Consider the following 21,615-nt stretch of genomic DNA (forward strand, 5'->3'; position numbering starts at 1 on the left):
ACTAAGTCTGTGTGACTTGTTGGTGTTCTTAAGTTCGCTGAAGTTAAAGAAGTTTGAGGTACCGCTATTTCTTTAACAGGATCAATCCATTTTATCTTGGGAGATATTAATTCATAATCTCGGGTACAGTGAGAGGGTTAAATTTCTTAAGGATACACAGTAGTTTCTATGAACTCGGATTATTTTGTATTCTGTCTATTTCATCTTATTTCTCTTTCTGTTTTTTGTTAACCTTATAAATACAGGTTAATAACAATCTTAAGAAATTTAACAAGTTTCTATATTTGAGATTTCTGGAGATTAAAACCTTTATGGTTTTCTACTCTACTTGAATTTTTAAAAATTCATTCGATTAACGATTAAAAGAACATAAAAACTTTATCGTTAAATCAGGAACAGTCTGTGTAAATATTTGTTCTTTACTGTTAGTATTTTAAATACTAAAATTATCTGCCATTTGTGACAGAAATAAAATGAATAATTCAAGTCAAGTGAATGCTGGAACAGTGAGTGCTGCAACAACATCGGTTGCACACAATCGTTCGAATGTTGTTTTAGCGCCGGATGAGAAACATGCAAAGTTTTCTGGAGTCAACTTCAAGAGATGCAGCAAAAGATGTTCTTCTATCTCACTACGTTGAGTCTGCAGAGGTTCATTAATGAGAATGTTCCTGTTATATTGGATGATACTCCACCTGAAGTGGTTTTTGGTAAAAGAAGCATGGACACACTCAGTTTTTTGTGTAAAAATTATATTTTGAGTGACCTGCAAGATGATCTGTACAATGTGTACAGCAATGTCAAAATCTCAAAAGCGCTCTAGGATGCTTTAGAAAAGAAGTACAAAACAGAGGATGCCGGAATGAAGAAGTTCATTGTAACAAAGTTTCTGGACTATAAGATGATAGATAGTAAGACTGTCATCACCCAAGTTCAAGAATTGCATGTCATAATCCATGATCACCTTGCTGAAGGTATAAATTTATGTAATGCCTATGTTATAAATATTAAATTTTTTCTTAATACTCACACAATCTTTAATGTAGGATTGATTGTGAATGATATCTTTCAAGTGACTGCAATTATTGAAAAGTTACCTCCGATGTTGAAGAACTTCAAAAACTACTTAAAACATAAACGCAAGGAGATGACTGTTGAAGATCTCATAATAAGATTGAGAATTGTAGAGGATAATAAGGCTGCAGAAAAGAGGTCACATGATAACTCAGTAATATCTGGAGTAAATATTGTTGAAGAAGATCCCACAAAAGTAAAGAAAAGAAAGAAAGCATCTGGTCCAAAAAATAATCCTCCTAAGAAGAAATTCAATGGAAACTACTTTAATTGTGGTAAACATGGTCATAGGGTTACTAAATGTCGGGGTCCTAAGAAGGACAAAAAAAAAGAAGGATCAAGCTAACTTGACTGAATCCAAAGAAAAAAATGGATGATCTATGTGCAATGCTTTCAGAATGTAACTTGATCGGAAATCTAAGAGAATGGTGGATAGATTTTGGTGCCTCATGTCATGTTTGTGCCAACAAAGAATTATTTTCATCGTATACTCCAGCACCTACAGATGAGAAGTTGTTTATGGCAAACTCCATTTTTGCAAAGGTGGAAGGAACTGACAAGGTCCTATTAAAGATGACATCAGTCAAGATGGTGACTTTGAATAAGGTCTCGTATGTTCAAAATTGAAAAAGAATTTAATTTTAATTCTAGTTTTGACTAAGAATGGATTCAAATGTGTATTTATTTCTGATAAAATAGTAGTAAGTAATAATGATATGCATGTAGGGAAAGGTTACCTCAGTGATGGCCTTTTAAAACTCAATGTAATTGCAGTTGATATGAACAAAAATTTTGCTTCTTCTTACTTGCTTGAGTCTAAATATTTATGGCATGAACTTTTGAGACACGTTAATAACAAAACCTTGCGAAAATTGATTAACTTAAATATTTTGCCAAAATTTGAGTGCAATAAATCAAGATGTCAAATTTGCGTTGAATCTAAGTATGCTAAGCATCCTTATAAATCTATTGAAAGGAATTCAAATACTTAAGAATTGATTCACACTGATATTTGTGACATGAAGTCAACACCGTCACGTGGTGGAAAAAAAGAATTTCATAACTCTTATTGATGATTGCACTAGATATTGTTATGTCTATTTGATAAATGGTAAGGATGAAGCAATAGATGCATTTAGGCAATATAAAACTGAAGTTCAAAATCAGTTGGATAAAAAGATCAAAATGATCAGAAGTGATAGAGGGCATAAATATGTTTAGAAAATGAAATAATCCATCAAACTACTGCTCCATACACTCCTCAATCTAATGAGATTACAGAAAGGAAAAATCAAACTTTAAAAGAAATGATGAATGCATTACTTATAAGTTCAAGTTTACCATATAACTTGTTGGGAGAAGCTATCCTTACAACAAATCGAATACTCAATTAAGTACCTCACTCAAAGACACATGTTATTTCATATGAGAAATGGAAAGGTAGAAAACCCAACTTGAAATATTTCAAAGTGTGAGGGTGTCTAGCCAAAGTCCAAGTTTCTATACCTAAGAGGGTAAAAATAGCGCCTAATGTGGATTGTGTATTCATTGGATATGCCACAAACAGTAAGGCATGTCGATTTTTGATTCATAAGTTCTAACATCCAGATATTCATAATAATACGGTAATGGAATCAGATAGTGTTGAATTTTTTGAACATATCTATCCGTATAAAACTAGACTTGAGTCATTTAGTGGGGGCTCTGAACAACCCAGAGAAGAACCAAAAGAGAATGAACCCAATGAAGAGAGTCCAAGACGCAGTAAGTGTCAAAGGACATTTATTTCATTTGGATCTGATTTTGTAACATTTCTTCTTGAAAGTGAGCCTCAAACATTCAAGGAAGCAATGTTGTCTAGCGACTCAACCTCTTGGAAGGAGGCTGTCAATAACGAAATTGAATAAATCCTAAGCAATCATACTTGGGAGTTGGTTGATCTTCCTCCAGGGAACAAACTTTTGGGTTCAAAGTGGATCTTTAAAAGGAAGATGAAAGATGATGGAACTTGACAAATATAAAACAAGACTTGTTGTAAAAGGCTTTAGACAAAAAGAAGGTCTTGATTATTTTGATACATACCCGCCAGTGACTAGGATTACATCAATTCGGATGTTAATTTCCCTAGCTGCAATATACGGTCTTGAAATACATCAAATGAATGTGAAAACTGCCTTCTTAAATGGAGAGGTGGAAGAAGAAATTTACATAGAACATCCTGAGGGTTTTGTAGTTCCTGGTAAAGAAAAAAAAGTGTGCAAACTTATTAATTCACTTTATGGACTAAAACAAGCACCAAAACAATGACATGCAAAGTATGATCAACCATGTTGTCAAATGGATTTAAGATCAATGAATGCGATAAATGTGTTTACATTAAAGATACTCCAAATCATGAAGTCATTGTATGCCTATATGTGGATGACATGCTTATAATGAGCAAGGACATTGCTAATATAAAAGCTACTAAGAATATGCACGCTAGTAAGTTTGATATGAAATATTTAGGAATTGCTGATGTGATATTGGGAATTAAAATTATCAAAACTCTTAATAGTATAATTCTCGCAAACTCATTATACTCAAAAGGTACTTGAAAAATTAAAATATTTGAATTTCAAAAGGGCAAAGACTCCAATTGATGTGAATCTTCATCTTGCAAAGAATAAAGGTGAAAGTCAGTCTCAATTGGACTATGTTAGAATGTTGGGAAGCTTGATGTATGTCACGAATTGTACATGACCAGACATAGCTTGCACTATCAGTAAACTGAGTCAATACACAAGTAATCCAAATCAAAATCATTGGTTGGCAATGAAGAGTGTTTTGGGATATTTAGATGACATTCAAAACTATGCTTTGCATTACAACAAATATCTACAGTTCTTGAGGGATATAGTGATGCATATTGGATTAGACAAGTGGATACGTTTTAACTATTGGTGGAGGAGCAATATCTTGGAATCATCCAAACAAACATGTATAGCTCGCTCTACAATGGAGTCTGAATTTATCGTTTTAGACAACACTGGTGAAAAGCTAAATGACTCCAGAATTTCTTAGAAGATATTCCATTTTGGCACAAATCAATGACCCCTATTTGCACACACTATGATAGTCAAGCTGCAATAGGAAGGGCTGGAAGCGTTATGGATAATGGCAAGTCTCGTTACATAAGACAAAGACATAATTTTGTGAGACAACTGCTCTCTAGTGAAATTATTACAATTGACTATGTGAAGTCAAATGATAATATGTCGGATCCACTTACAAAAGTCCTAACTAAAGAGGGAGTTGAGAAATTATCGAAGGGAATGGGACTATGGATGAGAACTAGTCATCGTGACGGTAACTCTACCTAGAAGATTGGAGATCCCAAGATCTAGGTTCAAGGAGATAAAACAAAGTCATTGATGACGGTTCAACATTGTCAAAAAATTATTTTATGGTCCATTCTCATGATGAGACAATGTTCAGTAACCACAATAAAGGCATAAGGACTTTTTAAGGGTTTCTAAGTTTGATACAGGGTATATCAAAATGGTGTATCTCTGGGATAACACATTTAGAAATCACCTATGTGAGTGTGAAGTGTAAGGCGCTTCAAGGAGAATTAGGTAAGGTCAGTTCTCTAAGCACTAACTATCCGAGATGTATTCATGGCTGAAATGAACAAAATAATGAAAACTAAGAATAGTTCAAGGGTTGATTGTGTGACTTATGTTGTCTAGGTATACACCAAAGGTCGACGGTTCAAAGATATCAAATCTACTGATTGACCGATTGTATCTAATATATGTTCACTACAGAAAGTTTAAAGGAAAACCTACTTATTCAGATGTGATTAACCCTTATTTACAAAATACACAAGTTTTTCATGCATATGTTTTAACAATAGTAATTCCCCATTCATGTGGGGGATTGTTGGGTTTAGCAAAGTGTGAATGGGAAAAGAAAAGAGAGAATATGAAAAGTGAGGGAACTAATTTGGAGGGAAAATGAAAAGTCATTTGCAAAGTGCACATGAAAAGTCATTTCTCTCATATCGACAAAAGAAAGGGAAATTGTTGTCCTTATATAAGGAAACACTTCCTTTACTTCTTAAGAGCTAAGAAGAAGGTGCCGCCTCCCGCCGCCGTCGTTGCTAGGCCTCAGCTTTAGCTTCGGATTTGGATTTGGATTTGGCAAATGATGTGATTGATTGATAAATTTTTGGACAAAATTTATTTAATCAATTTTTGTTAATCAAAAAAATCCTGTTAATATTATCACTTATAAATTAATTCAGAACGTTAGTTAATTAGTTACTTAACAGAATTAATTTGCGTGTAACGGTAACATTACGAAAAGTTGTTACTCTTTCTGAAAAGTTGTTACTTTCTGAAAAGTCTTTATTTTTCTAACAAACACATTTTCTAAAAAGTTGCTATTTTTTTCAAAAGACAACTTTCTAGATAAAATGGGTCTAAATAGATTTCTCTGAACAAACACGTTTCTTGCTGAAAATGGCTATAAAAGGAAGTAATTTTTCATTTTTTCAGACACTGAAAATTTTCCTTCTCTGCATACATTCTTCTCTCTCAAAATCAAAGTGTCGATCGACTGAGTTTGTGTGACTTGTTGTTCTTAAGTTCGCTGAAGATAAAGAAGTTTGAGATACCGCTATTTCCTTAACAGGATTAATCCGTTTTATCTTGTGAGAAATTAATCCATAACCACGGGTACAGTGAGGGATTAAATTTCTTGAGGAGACACAATAATTTCTGTGGACTCGGATTACTTTGTATTCTGTCTATTTCATCTTACTTTTGTTTTTGTTTTTCGATAACCTTGTAAATACAAGTTAGTAACATACCTTAACATCAACAAATTCTCTACATTTTTCATTATTTTCATATACCTTGATTAATATCATGTTCGTGTATTGGAGATAGAATTTATATTGCTGTAAAGTTTGATTTTATAAACTATTACAAATTAGGTTTTTGTTGTTGCAAGATATTCATCTGCCAACATTCAAGTCGAACCTTTAAAATACAAATGAAGTAAATTGATGAAGAAGATGAAGTTTACAATTATAGAAGTATTGTGGTTTATAATTTTGTTATTTTAGGAGAAGTTGTTAGAGTTAATACGCAAGGATTCTATAAATACATTCAAGTTGTTAATTTTCATCAATTAATCCTTTCATTAGGGAAATAAGTTTCACCCCTTTAATTTAAAGTTATAAATGATGTATATTGACTTTTTAAATTGATGGATACATGTATTTTACGAGTAATATACATGTATCTCAATTACTTCTCTAATTTAAAAAATCAGTTACAACTAATCAATATATATATATATATATATATATATAAATGAGGACCATTGAGGAGGTGATGTGCCACCTCTATATGACCTCCATTTGCATTTAGCTTTTTCCATTTTTTTTTAAAAAAATAATTATTGTATATCATAAAAAGTTATTTAAATTTATTACAAATAAATATTTTATTAATGGTGGGTCATTTATAACAAAAACTCTTCCTATTTTTTATTTATTTATCTCACTTATAATTAAAAGAGAAACATAATTCATTTATTTTTAACTTTTCTAATTTAAATTAATTATTTTATTATAAAAATATATTACTTCATTTATACAAATATACAAATAAATACTTTATTAATGTATGAACATTTATAATATAAAAAAAACTCTCTATATTTCTTTTCTATTTGTTTATCTCACTTCTAATCATGAAATCATAATTTTTTTAATTTTTTTTTACATTTTAAGTATTTTTATTTTTATTTTTGAATTTATTCACTAGGAGTTACTACTCATGACTTGCCCCTCTTTAACTTTTACTTTTAATAATATTCATGAATCTCATAATTTATATTCATAACCTCCAATTTAAATTTATAAGTTTATATGTCTTATGGAATTCCTTTATTTTGCCTATAAATTTATATTAGTTTCATGAAGATTCACATCACAATTATTCTTTCTTTTTTCATCATACAAGTTTGATTTGTAACAAAAAAAAAGTACATAAAGGTAAGAAATACTTCATTGAAATTTTTATTTTTTATCTTCTCTATTTTTGTCTATATAAATTCGTATTTGATTTGTGAAGGAAATTAACATGTAACAAAAAAAATAATACATGAAATTAATAAATATATTATTCTTAAGTCTTTATTTTTTCATTTCCTTTATTTTGTCTATATAGATTCATATTTATTTTCATGAAGATTCACGTACAAAGTTATAATTTCTCTTCTTCATAATACTTGTTTGTGAATTAGCTAACATGTAACAAAAAAAAGTATATGAAGGTAAGTTATATTTCATTCTTAAGTCTTTCTTTTTATTTTTATGTACTTAGACATGCTTTCTTAATATAAATTTTTATGTTTGTATTATTATTTATCAAATAAGTATGATTGAAAAAATCTCTTTAATTCTTAACAATGTTTTGTCCATATGCAATTACTCTTTCTAATAGTTAGTTTTCCATATATAATATAGTTTGATTATAATATTTGTTAAATTTCAAGAAATAATTATTATTTACTATTGTTATTACTATTGAAAAGATAATATATAAATATATTAAATATGGTTTATATTTCGTTCTTTCTTTTGACATAATTAATTTTAATTCGTATATGCTTTTTTTTATTCAGTTGGTTGCATATATGAAGAGTTTGACATATGGATAAAAACATGATGGCGGATCTCTTTGCAAAGGAAGATGATACAAGGGAAAAAATGAAGCATAATTAGAGATTATTTTTTCACTTTGAAATTTATTAGCAACTTAGTTACTTTCGCTAGAGTTTTTAAAATTTTTAATTTATGCAAATAATTTAGCTAAATGTATTATATTGTCAATGCTAATCATTTGATCCTTTACTATTCTATTTTCTCTTTGTTATGAAAAAAATAAATATAATTATTTAATTTTAACAATAACAAAATTTATGATGATTAGTTTCACTTTTATTATAAATTATAAAAAGTAATTGAAAAATATATTATTATTTTCATGATGTCATTTTTTGTGTATGTAACAATCTGTCGTCGTTCTTTTTGCTTTGAAATGCATTTATAATTTTTATGTAATCACCAATTATTATATTTTCTCTGTTCATTTTTTGTATTTTCACACCTTTTTTATTTTTTTATTTTACAAATAAAATCAATACATAATTAGTAATACATTTAGTGGCTAATAAAATTATACATTTAAATTATTTATAACTCATGTCTCTTCATCTTACTTGTAAAGTTTAATACTAAATATGAATCATGACTTTATATGCTTCATTTTTCGTAAATCTTATAAGTATTTAATTAATGTTTAAAAAATTATAATAAGCAAATGTAATAATAAAATAAAAGAAAACAATATTGTTTTGACGAAATCAGAGTTTGGATAGAACATCACTACTCCTAGAAAAGATAGAGAAAATTAAAACATCTAAAATATTTTCAACCTAATACAATATATTGTTATTTCAACATATTATTCCTTATTTCATTTACTTCATCACGGTGAATATTTTGTTCTAATATATATATATACAAAACAAACAAATATATATTATATGTTTTACAAAAGTTTATGATATCACAGACGAGAAGAAATATAAATATTATCTATATATTCGATACTAACGTAAATATTATATATTTCATATTATTATCTTATAAATATTTTATATAATCGCGCGAAGCGCGAATAGTTTCACTAGTTAATTTAAACATAGAATATGTATCTTAATTTTAAAATTCGATAGATACCTGTATCTTACGAATTCAAATTCATGTACCCTAAGCACGAAATATGGTAGATACATGTAACTCAATTACTCCTCTAATCAAGGAAATCAATTTCAACTAATTAATTTAAACAAATAGAATATGTATCTTGATTTTAAAATTCGATAGATACCTTCTCTCGTGAATTCAGACTCGCAACAAATATGATAGATACTTGTATCTCAATTACTCCGCTAATTAAGGAAATCAATTACAACTAATTAATTTAAGTAAATAAAAAAATGTATCTTGATTTTAAAATTCGAGAGATACATGTATCTCGCGGATTTAGACTCATGTATCCTAAGCATGAATTACGGTTGAGAAAATAATATATAAAACTATCGAGAATTTTTGCAATTAAAACCTAAACTAGTGAATTTTATGTAGTTTGCCGTAAAGAATATAGACCTATGAGTCTAGTATGCTGCTCAAGTGGAAGTTTAATTACGTTTATCTGACAAATCTAAGATCAGAAAATTCCTAACAAAATGATTAAATATCATCAGATGTTTTCTAGTCAGACGATATTAAAATATAAAAGTCTGTCTGGATTGATTTTTGACTTATTTTTGTTAATTTGACTTAAAAATAAGTTCTTTTAAGTATTTTTTTAATTTTACACGAACACTTCGAAACTGATTAAAAGTTATTTTAACTTAAAAACGCCTAAAATAAATCAATCCAAAAATACACTAATTCACATTATTTAGGAATCCTAATAATTTCTCCTCCTTGTTTTGCACAATGAGAAAGAGAAAATTTGACAGTAAAAGGTCTTAAATAAAATGTATAAAAATTAATAATCGAAGCCGTCTTAGCTCAGTGGTAGAGCGCGTGGCTTTTAACCACGTGGTCGTGGGTTCGATCCCCACAGACGGCGCGTTTTTTTCTTGTGTTTTTTTTCTTTTTTTCTTTTTTTAAATTTTCCCCCTTTTTTTATTTTTATTTTTTAGTCTATTAGTTTTCCTTTTTGTATTTTTTCTCCTTTTTCTATTTTCGATCCAATTCCATCTTCCCTAACCTTCCCAACACACTCTTGATACGAAAGAAACCTCCCGAACTATATCTGTTTTCCTTTTTGCATTTTCCCCCTAATCTATTTTACCCTAATTGTTTTCTCCCCCCCCCCCCCCCCCCCCCCCCACCCTTTTTTTTCTTTTAATTTTTACTCTATTTGTATTCTTTTTCCGTTTTTTTTATTGGGCAATTTGTAAAGGGTGGTGGCAAATCCAAATTCTACATAAATAATTGTTGGGAGTTTGGCTATATACAACAATTACTAAATGGAAAGCCACCCTACTTGTGAGTTGTGATAAAGTCATTATTGTCTGTTTAGTAAAAGTACCTAATGTTTGGATATATGCATCTCATTTATTAAATCATTTCACATTCCTAATTTAGATTTTCAACATTGCTTATATTAGAAAAAGAAAATCAACAAGCCCATATCTTCTCCATTTTATTAATTTAGTCAACTAAATACATGACATTGTAGTCAAAAAGGACATGATGAGTGAGGTTTGAGGAAAAACAACTAAAATTTTAGACCTTTCAATCAAATATCAATCAGTAACATCAAATTCATATTCTTGCAAGAAGTTTGGTGAAATGAATTATAGCACAAACTTGCTAAATTGATGTCCCATTTCTTACTATTCATATTATTTTAGAAGAATAAAGCATTCGTTTTTGCTAGATAATATATAAATAAAATACCTATCATGAATTTAATCTTGCAACTTCAATCTTCGAGAAGATACAAGGAAATATATTGTTTTATCCAACTGTCGGGACGGCTCTACAAGCCTAAGGAAAATGTGGTAGCCTTAGGACCTTTAATTTGCGGGGCCTCATTTTCTTTAAAAGCAATAATAGGTTATAGATATTTTTTTTTAACAAATGACTATTATTTATAGAAACTGTAAAATTTTCATTTAAGAGGAAAGAATTATTAGAAATTTGATAACTCTAAAAAAATAAAAAAAAATTAAGATTGATTAAATTTAACTTTAAGCCACTGATATAATTGAGCCGCCAGGCTAAATATCATTACTATGTTGAATAGGCTAGAAATTGTTATTTTCTTGATAGATTGCCAGCAAACACACAATTAACAAATGATTTGGTTCAAACCAAAAAAGACGTTATTGCATGTTCCGTGTATTTAATTTGCAAATAACTTTAGTTTCCTACTTGGAAAATGTAGATAAAGGAAAAATATAAAGAAGTAACGCAAATAAATTTTTGTTTATCATTCTAATTAGTTGGCTAATAGTATGTTAATCTGTAATGATCGAGTTTCGTCGTTATAAAAATGTCAATTTGATAAAATTGGGGCTGAACAAACTTTTTCGTAGTACTAAGATTTTTTCAATCTTGTTCAGATTTGGAGGAAATTGGAGTCATCAAGGTGTAGGGTAATCTAGTAACAATTGGATGGAGTAAATAGGAATTTGATTACATAATCGGTTATACGACTTTACGAAATTGAATTTGGATAGATAGACCTTCGAGAATCGATCATAGCGTTAAGGGTATTTTCTGGGCGTAGTGAATTAAAGAGTATGTTGTGAAAGGCGGAAATTGAAAATCCCTCAGAAGCTCACTACCTTGCTTCGTGTCGCTGTAGTGTGATTCTTGTTGATGCAGCGATGCCACTACAGCGGGATGGGTTACGTTGTAATGGACGAGGCGGAGATTGAATTATACGATTTTTGGAATTTTTCAAAATGGAGCTCACTGGTTCAAAAGCGGGATGGGTGTCGCTGTAGCGGGATGACGAGTTTCAAAATCGTAAATAAAACCCTTAGATGACCTTATTTTGTATTTTTTATTCTGTGAGTTAAGGACAACCCTTGGGCTATTCCAACTCGTTTTCCACCATTCTTGAAGCTAGAGGTAAGTTTTTCACTCCCCGAATTAGTTTTTCGATCTGTAGAACGTTTTGGAATGAGTCAATATTGATGGGGAAGGATTTTTTGGAGAATCCTATGGTGTAATTAACCCTAAATTGACTAATTGACTCATGGGTTTGAATTAAGGTTTTTAGTTTAATAGTATTTCGAGAATTTAGTGATTCTTTATTAACTCTCGTATATAAATTGTTGGTTGTAGACCATGAACAAGCACAACAGTACCGGAAAGAGAAGGATCAAGTTGTATAGGGTTTCAAGCTTATTTTAAGGTAGGTGATGATTGTGATTCTATGATTGTGTGATACACTTGCTTTATTTCGTTGTGATACTTGTATATGTATGCATATTGCAATATTGATCATAGATGTTGAAATAAGATATATAAATATATATACCATGAAATCATGATTGAATGAGTGATCTTGATGTGTTATTATGATATGTGATTGGGACTGGTTGTCACGTTCCGGCACACTAAGTTGGATCAGATTGCCACGTTCCGACATGCTAACAGTTTGACTTTGAATTCCGTGAGAGGACCAACTATGTGATGAAGCATGTGAATTGTGATGTTGATTCTTATGATAGTATTGAACATGTTGATATTTATGCATGTGTGACAATGTTGTAATTGCTTGTTTATGTTACACTAGTGGGATAGTCGTGTGATCCTATCAGTACACGGTGGTTGTGTACTGTTTTTGCACTTGCTTTTATTTTTGTTGAGTATACGGCATGTTCACGCGACTGTTGACAGACCTCGCTTAGAAGACCGGTGATCACTTCGAGTTTAAGGGTGAGCCACATCATTCGGCCTGCCATGGATTTCTCTTTAGTCTATGTCCATTTTCGGACCTAGACCTTGTTTTAGTTAGTTGGGTAGATCACTAGAAATTCTAGTTAGATTTAATTCTCGTTTCTAATTTTGATACATTGACTTTCACATTCTAGATTTATTTTCCGTATTGTTGTAGTTTATTTAACTTACTTCTGTAACTTAAATATCTTAGTTTTAATTATTTGCTTTAGTTGAATGGTAGTAGTGATTCTCCCACCGGATGGTTAGAGTGAGTGTCAATCACAACGGGCTGGGTCGTGACATAATCTTGATCTATAACCATTAATTAAATTGAATTTAAGTGAATTAACTATATCTTGAAGGTGTTTAATCACACATTCATGTTAAAGAATAAACGTTCATGTAAGAACAAATATGTCAACAATTCATTTGAATAAAAGAACTTATTTTCATATACAACAACACACTTACTAATCAGATCCAGACAACCCCTGTAGAAATGACAAATTAACAACGAAAGGAACAATACAATAGAAACGAAAAGGGTATCGCCTTTTGAAACATTGAATGATACCAAGTGTTGGCAGCTAATACATGTCATCAAGAATCACTGAGACAACAAACACAGCCCAGCTAACTTCTTCCTCCCCACGGACCTTCGTGATACAATGGTGAAACAAAGAAGTGCAATGTATTTGTTTCCGGGAATTCACTTTGTTTTCTGCTACAACACTTGTCTCTTCCTTCTATCTACCCCTCTTCTCTTTATTTTTCTTTTCTTTTTTGCTTTATAAATTTATTTATTCCTAATATAGATCATTCATAAATGGAGGCTACTTGCGGGATCACCTGTGTACACCTTCAAATACAAGGCCGGGAATGGATTGTATTGTATTCCCCTGATTAGGAGGACGCCTTGGTGACATCTTTGGTAGATCTATTGTATTTCATGTGGCTATTAACTAGTTGCCCAGCCGATATAGCTGACATGAGGGATAGTTCACCAGCAAGAACCGAACCAGCTACTACTGTAGCCAAGAGCCTTGCATTTGACCCTGGTGCCTCTCTGTTGGCACCTTTCACTCCTAACAAGTTTAAGCAAGCTGACTGAGATGCAAGCTGAGTTCCACCTCCAACGGTACCAACCTGTATCGAAGCAAATACCATAAATATAACAAGAAATTGGAAGATTTCACAACTAGTTTAAACTGAATTGAGGACAAGATACTTCTACGAGATTGTCGTCTATATATAGTCCAAGTGATCATAAATATATGTGGTGAAAGACATTGCTTCGTTGTAAGGTCTCACAGGCTAACACTAAATTGAGATATTTCAAGAATCCTTTCATTGTCTTTTTTCTTTCAAGTGGTTCAACTATTTGATTGAGATTTGAAGAATCCAGACCTGCATCATGATGCATGCATGCAGTACCTTACTATCTCACGACTACATCAATTTAAACTGATCTCGAAAGTTTTAAGTCTGATTCTTATACATAAAACTCATTAATCTTGATGATTAAAAAGAAGGAACGACAAAGAAAATGTTAATTACATACCTCAATGGAAGGCATTGTAACAGAAATATGGAGGTCCTTGCCATCATTTACAGCCTCCATCATAGTGATGCAGTGCGAGCTCTCTATGTTCTGAGCTGGATCCTGACCTGTGGCTATAAACACAGCTGAGACGATATTGCTGGCATGGGCATTGAAACCTCCAAGGGCGCCAGCCATGGCAGAGCCAGTAAGATTTTTAAGCATGTTCAGCTCCACAAGAGCAGCAACCTCAGTTTTCAAAACTTTCTTCACCACCTCTTCTGTGATAATTGCCTCACAAACTACAGACTTTCCTCTGCCCTCGATCCAATTAACTGCTGCTGGCTTCTTGTCCGAGCAAAAGTTCCCTGTCACAGTTATAGATAACTTTAGGAGACAATATTATCTAAAGTTCAAGAGATCAAACGATAGAAATTTCATTATATCTTAAGCTATCATTTTCCAGCCCATTCGAAACACATTTATGATAACCCCATACTGCAGTTATGGTGTTTTAATAGTCTTTTAACAGACCATGCATAGCAGAGAAGTTAAGGAAAAACTAATACCAGATATACCGATGACATCCATGTCGGGATATTCATTCTGAAGGTAATCAAGAACATTTTGTACACCTTTGGACACCATGTTCATTCCCATTGCATCACCAGTGCTACATACAAATCTCATGTAAAGATTCTTTCCCGCAATTGCACACTGAATTCTTTGTAATCTGGCAAATCTGCTTGATCTGCCATTCAAACACAACCGATCAGGTAACAACTATAAACACATAATTATTTGAAACAGATTAACAGCTAGCATGTACTTACTGGTTGAAAACGTTAGCAAGTGTCTCAAATTTTATGGGATCTTCAACAAAGAACTTCAACTCTGCTGCCCTTTTGGCTGTGCCGAACCTGACACATGGTGCTCTGGTCATCCCATCACGAAGCAAAATGCATGTAGCACCACCAGAAGCATAGATAGCCTTGCAACCCCTATTGGTGCTAGCCACTAAACATCCTTCTGTGGTTGCCATGGGCACTGAAAACTCCTTTCCGTTAAGCAACAATGGCCCTGCTATTCCCACTGGTATCTGCACGTACCCAATTGGCATCTCACAACACTGCCCAAGAATAGATTCATAGTTAAATCCTTCCAATGGTAGCCCTTCTAGAGACTTCCCTGTAATCCTCTGCATCACCTGTTTCCTTATCGAAGCAGCGCGCTTACAATCACCGAGCTTGGATTCCAATGAGTATGATGGTATTTTCCCCTGCACCACGGATTTAATTATCTCTTCGTCTTCCTCAGACGAAGCTGATGTTATCAACGGTGCAGGTTTCTCTACCATAGACATAGAAGGTTGAGGTGGTGCCATTGGGGCAATTTGTCGAGCAGGTGGTGCAGGAACAGCACAACCAAGAGTAGTTGCAGGCCCACAACGACTATCTTCCTTCAATAGAAATTCCTCATCATTTTCATCCCATGAATCATTATTTCCCCTTGACACAAACGTCTGAACAAACCCAATCCCAAAGAAACCAAGAAGATAAATGACAGAAGCAATTAACGAAACAATAGCACCCAATTCAGAAAGCGTAACGACATGTAAAGGAGTGGAATTCCTGATTTTCTCACGCCACCTTGATAGAAGAAAATACATAACAGAGAAAAACATGGTGAAAAACAAGCCATTCGTGAGATACAAAGGAAGTGGGAGAGCATCGGAAGCATCAATGAGAAGGGTATTCTTGTCCTCTTGTTGTTGTTGTTGTTTCTTGTGGGGTTTGAGAGGTTTTTCATCGGCGGCAAAGACCTTAGATGGATAAACAGGCTCTTCAGATCTCCGGCGAACGTCCATTTTTTCACCGGTAAGTCTGCCGCCGGTGAGGAAAAAGAGGAGAGAAAAAGTGTTGTTTGTGGGATTGATGATTGACAAGTATAATTGTTAAAAGAAGAGTGATGGGATGTGAGGAGAAGAGAAGATGTAGGAAATGTATTTATAGAGGAACCCGGTTGCCGCGCTGGACTTTTTTCATTTTATATTTTGAATGGAGTATTATCTTTTACAATAATATACTTTTTTTTTTTAATTTTTTAAAGTAAAGTTTTATATAGTCAAGTTGACTGGTCAAGTGTAAAATATTTGGATACGAACTCGGGCTATTATGAAATAACTCATACATTTTGCATTTGATAATTAGGTAATAATAGTTGAAAGTAGATATTAAATATTAAAATTTGAAATATCAGTTTAATAATTTGATAATTGATAAATTAAATTTTGATTTAGTATAATATTCGGTGATATCGTATTGTAGTTATATCGGATTGTATTATAAAAATAATACTATTTTTCCAATTATTTCTATTTTCTTTTATGCAGAGGTACAATTTAAAAAAATTAATAAATAAAAAGATATCAAGAAAAATAAATTGATACAACTAAAAGACATGTATTTACATTTTTTATATTTATTCTTTAACTTTCTCTTTAAATTTGTACTAATGAATAATGGACATGTCCATACATGCCTTCATAAATAATTCGGTATACGAAAAATATTAAATGGTACTAATATTTCATACCAAACTCAAACCTGAATATTATGATTCTAAAATTGTACTTCCAAATATCATATTAAATACTTAATTACCGAATACCAAATACCAAAAAACTGTCCATCCGATCTGATAATTCAATTTTCTATGCCCAGCCCTACACAATTTTAAAACCTACAAATTTCATAAGTACGCATGCAATAACTTTTTATATTATTGAGATGTAAATTATATAAATTTTGATCAATATTAACTAGAGTATTTTATTTTTTTTAATATAGTTGGAATAGGGTACCATGTGGTGGAATAGGTATATATCCACGTTAAGAAAATGGTTAATTTTGCATGGCTTGATATTTGAGGTTTGGACATTAAAAATAGTTAGCAACATTTCTTATAGTCAACTGAAGACAACAGTGGAAAAAAGACAAAGGAGGTATCTCAGCAATTTCTCACCCAAAATTGATTACTTATTAATTAAAATACTACTCCTTTGCTGTTTGCTGGGACACCAAACAAGCTAAAATCCAATGTACCTGTCTTCTTTATATATATATATATATATATATATATATATATATATATATATATATATATATAATGCAGAAGTATCTTTGTAGATTATAATTGAAATTTTAAAAACACACTTTAAATAAACTAACGTCCTATTACTCTCTGAATTTTATTATTTTTTTTTGTAATTTTCTGCACCTTTTTGACTTACGTTGGCATCCAAATATCTCGCATGCGCCTCAATTCCGAGTAATCACAGAATGCACCACGTACGACAAAAGGTGTACAAAATTACAAAAAAAATAAATTGAGAGAGGTAATAAAACCTTAGTTTAGTTCAGATGTGTGAAATTTCGATTATAATTTAGGGAATGTTATTTGTAGTTTTGATGATTTGACAAACTTAGGGACCTCATAAAGGTACCGGGTTTTCTACTTGAGTATTGCAGGTGTCTTCTTTGAAGTATTGCAGATGAAACAAACCCAGGGACCTAGTAGAGGTACCAGGCCCTCATGATGATAAGTCAGTCAACTGCCAGCTGGAGACGTACAGAAAGTAGGTGCACACTTCCCGATGGCGTCAGAAAAGTGTGACCTTTCCAACCAATGGCAAAGAAGTTTAGGAAAGTGACTTGTCATATAAAAGGCACTTTCCTAAACATTTGTTTTTTAGTTTTTGCAACTTGATAAAAACTTTTCAAGAACTCTTGCAAAGGCTACACAAAGCAAAGGCAGAATCATTCCTAGGACAACAGCAACATCTGGAGCTTTTCGTCTAGTTGTTTAGGAATTTATTCTCTTGTTCTTAAATTGTAAACCACTCCTAAATCTATAAAGGAATTGGTGTGTTGTGTTAAAAGTCTTGGTTGTCCAGGTGGGATAGCTTAGTGGGTAGATTGTTTTTCTACTTTGGCTTGTTGAGCAATAGAGGTCTATTGCTTAACGGTAAGATTGATAACTCTTTCTTACGTTTGGTGTAATCGTGTTTCACTTTTGCTTTTGAAGATTAGTGAAAACGATGGAAAATCCTGTGAGACAGGTCGAGGTTTTACTCCCTTAAGCAAGGAGGTTTCCACGTAAAATCATTGTGTTGATTTTACTGCATTTAACTTTCTGGTAATTTTCTGAAGTAAAGTAAGGGACCTGGTCCATTACTATTAAGTGAAGCCATACATTCTATCAAGTGGTATCAGAGCGGGCACTACCTATTTGATTAACACCAAGGAAGTGATTTTGTTCTAGAATGGCAGCTCCACTTAACCTCGAAGAAGGTCAGTCATCACACAGACCTCCTCGTTTCAATGGACATTTCTACAGTTGGTGAAAAGTTAGAATGCACGATTATCTCATGGCTGAAGATAGCGAGTTATGGGATATTATACTAGATGGACCCTTTGTTCCAATGATGGAAGTAAAGGATGGAGAAAAGACCATCACTGTTCCAAAGCCCAAGCAGAAATATGATGATGCTGACAGGAAAAAGATAGAAAAGGGCTTCAAAGGTAAAACTCTTATGGTCTGTGGGATAGGACCTGATGAGTACAACAGAGTGTCAGCCTGTGAGTCTGCTAAAGAAATCTGGGATTGCTTGTTGACTACACATGAAGAAACTGAACAAGTCAAAGAATCCAAGATTGACATGCTCACCTCACGATATGAGAACTTCAAAATGAAGGAAGGAGAAACTATACATGACATGTTCACAAAGTTGTCTTCCATTACAAATGAGCTGCGAAGTCTGGGTGAACCTATAAGCATGACCAAACAAGTCAGGAAAGTGCTTCGAATTCTTCCAAAGTCTTGGGAGAGCAAAGTTGATGCCATTACAGAAGCTAAGGACTTCAAGGTGCTGACCATGGATGCCTTGATTGGAAATCTTAAAACACATGAGATGAATCGAAACCATGATTTGTCAAAAAGGGAAGCCAAGAAGGACAAGTCATTGATGTTGAAGTATAAATCAGATGAAGATTCAAGTGATGATGATGATATGACATATCTCATCAGTAGATTTCAAAAGATTGTGAGAAAAAACAAAATGCATAAAAGAGGAACAAATGGGACTCGAAATGCTGCTCAAGGTGATACTTGCTACAAGTGTGGAAAATCTAGGCACTTCATCAGAGAGTGTCCTTTACTCAAGAATGAAAACAAGGAACATCAAAAACACAGGGGTGACAAAGAAAACAGAAGGGACCTGGTACCTGGTAACAGAGATCGTAAAGCTGCTGCTGATATGGTTGTCAAAAGGGCTCTTGCTGCATGGGGGGATTCTTCTAGTGACTCAGAAGATCCTGATGAGCCAAAAGATGTGTCGATGGTTGCTGTGCATGAGGAGGAAACTGTCTTCAATGAAATGTTTGCTCTTATGGCACACACAGAAAATGAAGAAGAAAACAATCAGGTAACTCTTTTTGACATGAAAAATGACTTGGATAAATATTCTCTTAAAAAATTGAGAACCTTGGCAAAAGTCATGTTAGATTCTGTGATAGAGTTAACATCTGAAAGAGATACCATGAATGCTGAACTTGAAATTTTAACTGAAAACAAAGGTCAATTTGAAGACACAATGTCAAGAATGGTGTCTCTAGAGTTAAAAAACTCTGAACTTAAGAACCAGTTGTGTCAGATTACTGAAGAAGCTGAAAATCTGAATGGAAAGCCAAATAGTCTGCAAGCTGAAATTCAAGAAAAATTGAAAAACTCTGAGAAAAATCTTAGTTTGTCACTTGAAAAGAATAACAAATTTGAACAGGATGTTGTGAAACTTAAGAAAGAGCTTGAAAATTCTCTTAAGTGGACCAAATCCTCAAAGTTGCTGTCAAATGTGACAAATCAGAGTAATTTCAATAAGAAAGGACTAGGAAGTCTGAACATAAGTCCTCCTTATAATCCTCACAGTAAGTATGTGTTTGTGTCCGACAATCTGTTGTGTCTGCATTGTGGTAAGAATGGACATTTGAAGAATGAGTGTGTTAGCTGGAGAAACTCATGTGAAAGACATTCTAAGTATGCTCAAAAACAAAATGTACCAAATGAGAGACCTGGTCTTACAGAGCCTGTCTCAACTCACAAATTTTCAAAGAAAAAATCTGTTCCTGCTCCTAGGTCTTTTGTTAGAAAGATTCAAAGTCTACCATATTGGACTAAGTACAATCTGATCACTCCTTTGTCTGCCTACTGGGAGCTCAAGCTGAAATGGGTTCCCAAGCTTAACAAGTGATTTTTGGTGCAGGTGAGTGAGAGGGGAAGCAGTCAATGTTGGTATATGGATAGTGGCTGCTCTAAACATATGACTGGTGATGTAAAGAACTTCCTCTCACTCAAGACCCTCCAAGGTGGAGGTGTCTCATTTGGTGATGGCAAGAAGGGGTACATTTTGGGAGTTGGCAAAGTAGGAAGATCTCTTGAAGATTCAATTGACAATGTTTACCATGTGGATGGGTTGAAGTACAGCTTGCTAAGTGTGTCACAAATCTGTGACAAAGGAAATGAGGTCAAATTTACTTCTGAAAAATGCACTGTGGTGAGTTTAACTACAAACAAGGTAATTCTCACTGCACACAGAAGGAAAAATATGTATGTGGCAAACTTGGAAATCTCTCATGGAGATGACTTAACATGTCTCAGTGCTCAAAATAAAAATGCTGATCTCTGGCATCGTAGGCTGGGACATGTGAGTTTATCTTTATTGAATAAGTTGATTTCAAAGGACCTGGTCCGAGGGTTGCCCAAAATGAAGTTTGCTGAAAATAAAATATGTGAAGCTTGTGTTAAAGGAAAGCAAATCAGATCATCATTCAAGCCCAAGAATCAGGTTACATCATCAAGAACCTTAGAGCTGCTTCACATGGACCTTTGTGGACCTTTGAAGGTTCAAAGCAGAAATGGCAAGAAGTACATCTTGGTGATTGTTGATGACTATTCAAGATACACCTGGACGAGATTTTTGAGATCAAAGGCAGAGACAGCTGATGAACTGGTGGTGTTCTTCAAAATGATTCAAACCAAATTGAATCAAGTTGTTTGCAGCATTAGATCTGATCATGGGACAGAGTTTGAAAACTCAACATTGGATAGATTTTGTATGGAAAATGGTACAAGCCACAACTTCTCTGCTCCAAGAACTCCTCAACAAAATGGAGTGGTGGAGAGAAAGAACAGAAACTTGGTGAACATTGCCAGAACTATGATTATTGAATCAAATCTTCCTCAAAGTTTCTGGGCTGAAGCTGTTAACACAGCATGTCATGTTACCAACAGGTGTCTAATAAGAGCTGTGTTGAACAAGACTCCATACGAACTGCTCAACAACAGGAAGCCAATGCTGAACTATCTTAGAGCTTTTGGATGCAGATGTTTTGTGCTGAATAATGGGAAG

The 21,615-nt window shown here is 32.9% G+C and overlaps 3 protein-coding genes and 1 non-coding gene across 4 annotated transcripts; 3 read left to right on the forward strand and 1 right to left on the reverse strand.

Moving 5' to 3' along the window:
• Positions 1-604: 604 nt before the first annotated feature.
• LOC138342115 (uncharacterized) lies at positions 605-1,701 on the forward strand. Its single transcript, XM_069294303.1, has 4 exons — positions 605-710; positions 834-974; positions 1,047-1,349; positions 1,472-1,701. The coding sequence occupies exons 1-4, from the start codon at positions 605-607 to the stop codon at positions 1,699-1,701; spliced, it is 780 nt and encodes a 259-aa protein (XP_069150404.1).
• An 8,003-nt stretch (positions 1,702-9,704) lies between these two features.
• Positions 9,705-9,776, forward strand: TRNAK-UUU (transfer RNA lysine (anticodon UUU)). Its single transcript has one exon. It is a non-coding gene; the product is annotated as a tRNA-Lys (tRNA).
• Positions 9,777-13,007: 3,231 nt separating this feature from the next.
• HMG2 (3-hydroxy-3-methylglutaryl-coenzyme A reductase 2) lies at positions 13,008-16,132 on the reverse strand. The gene is given in 4 exon segments (NM_001309190.1): positions 13,008-13,756; positions 14,172-14,518; positions 14,720-14,901; positions 14,984-16,132. Coding segments are annotated over 4 exon segments (1,806 nt in total). The 5' UTR covers positions 16,018-16,132; the 3' UTR covers positions 13,008-13,513.
• Positions 16,133-18,579: 2,447 nt separating this feature from the next.
• On the forward strand, positions 18,580-20,457 carry LOC138342116 (uncharacterized). The gene has a single exon (XM_069294304.1). The coding sequence runs from the start codon at positions 18,580-18,582 to the stop codon at positions 20,455-20,457; it is 1,878 nt and encodes a 625-aa protein (XP_069150405.1).
• Positions 20,458-21,615: the final 1,158 nt, after the last annotated feature.

Source organism: Solanum lycopersicum, chromosome 2 (assembly GCF_036512215.1).
Source record: "Solanum lycopersicum chromosome 2, SLM_r2.1".
NCBI lineage: Eukaryota > Viridiplantae > Streptophyta > Magnoliopsida > Solanales > Solanaceae > Solanum > Solanum lycopersicum.

Coding starts and splice junctions, on each gene's coding strand:
- LOC138342115 (XM_069294303.1), top strand. CDS start 605: ATGCAGCAAAAGATGTTCTTCTATCTCACTACGTTGAGTCTGCAGAGG. Junction 711..833: donor TCCACCTGAAGTGGTTTTTG/GTAAAAGAAGCA, acceptor AGGATGCTTTAG/AAAAGAAGTACAAAACAGAG. Junction 1,350..1,471: donor TGGAAACTACTTTAATTGTG/GTAAACATGGTC, acceptor CAATGCTTTCAG/AATGTAACTTGATCGGAAAT.
- LOC138342116 (XM_069294304.1), top strand. CDS start 18,580: ATGGCTGAAGATAGCGAGTTATGGGATATTATACTAGATGGACCCTTT.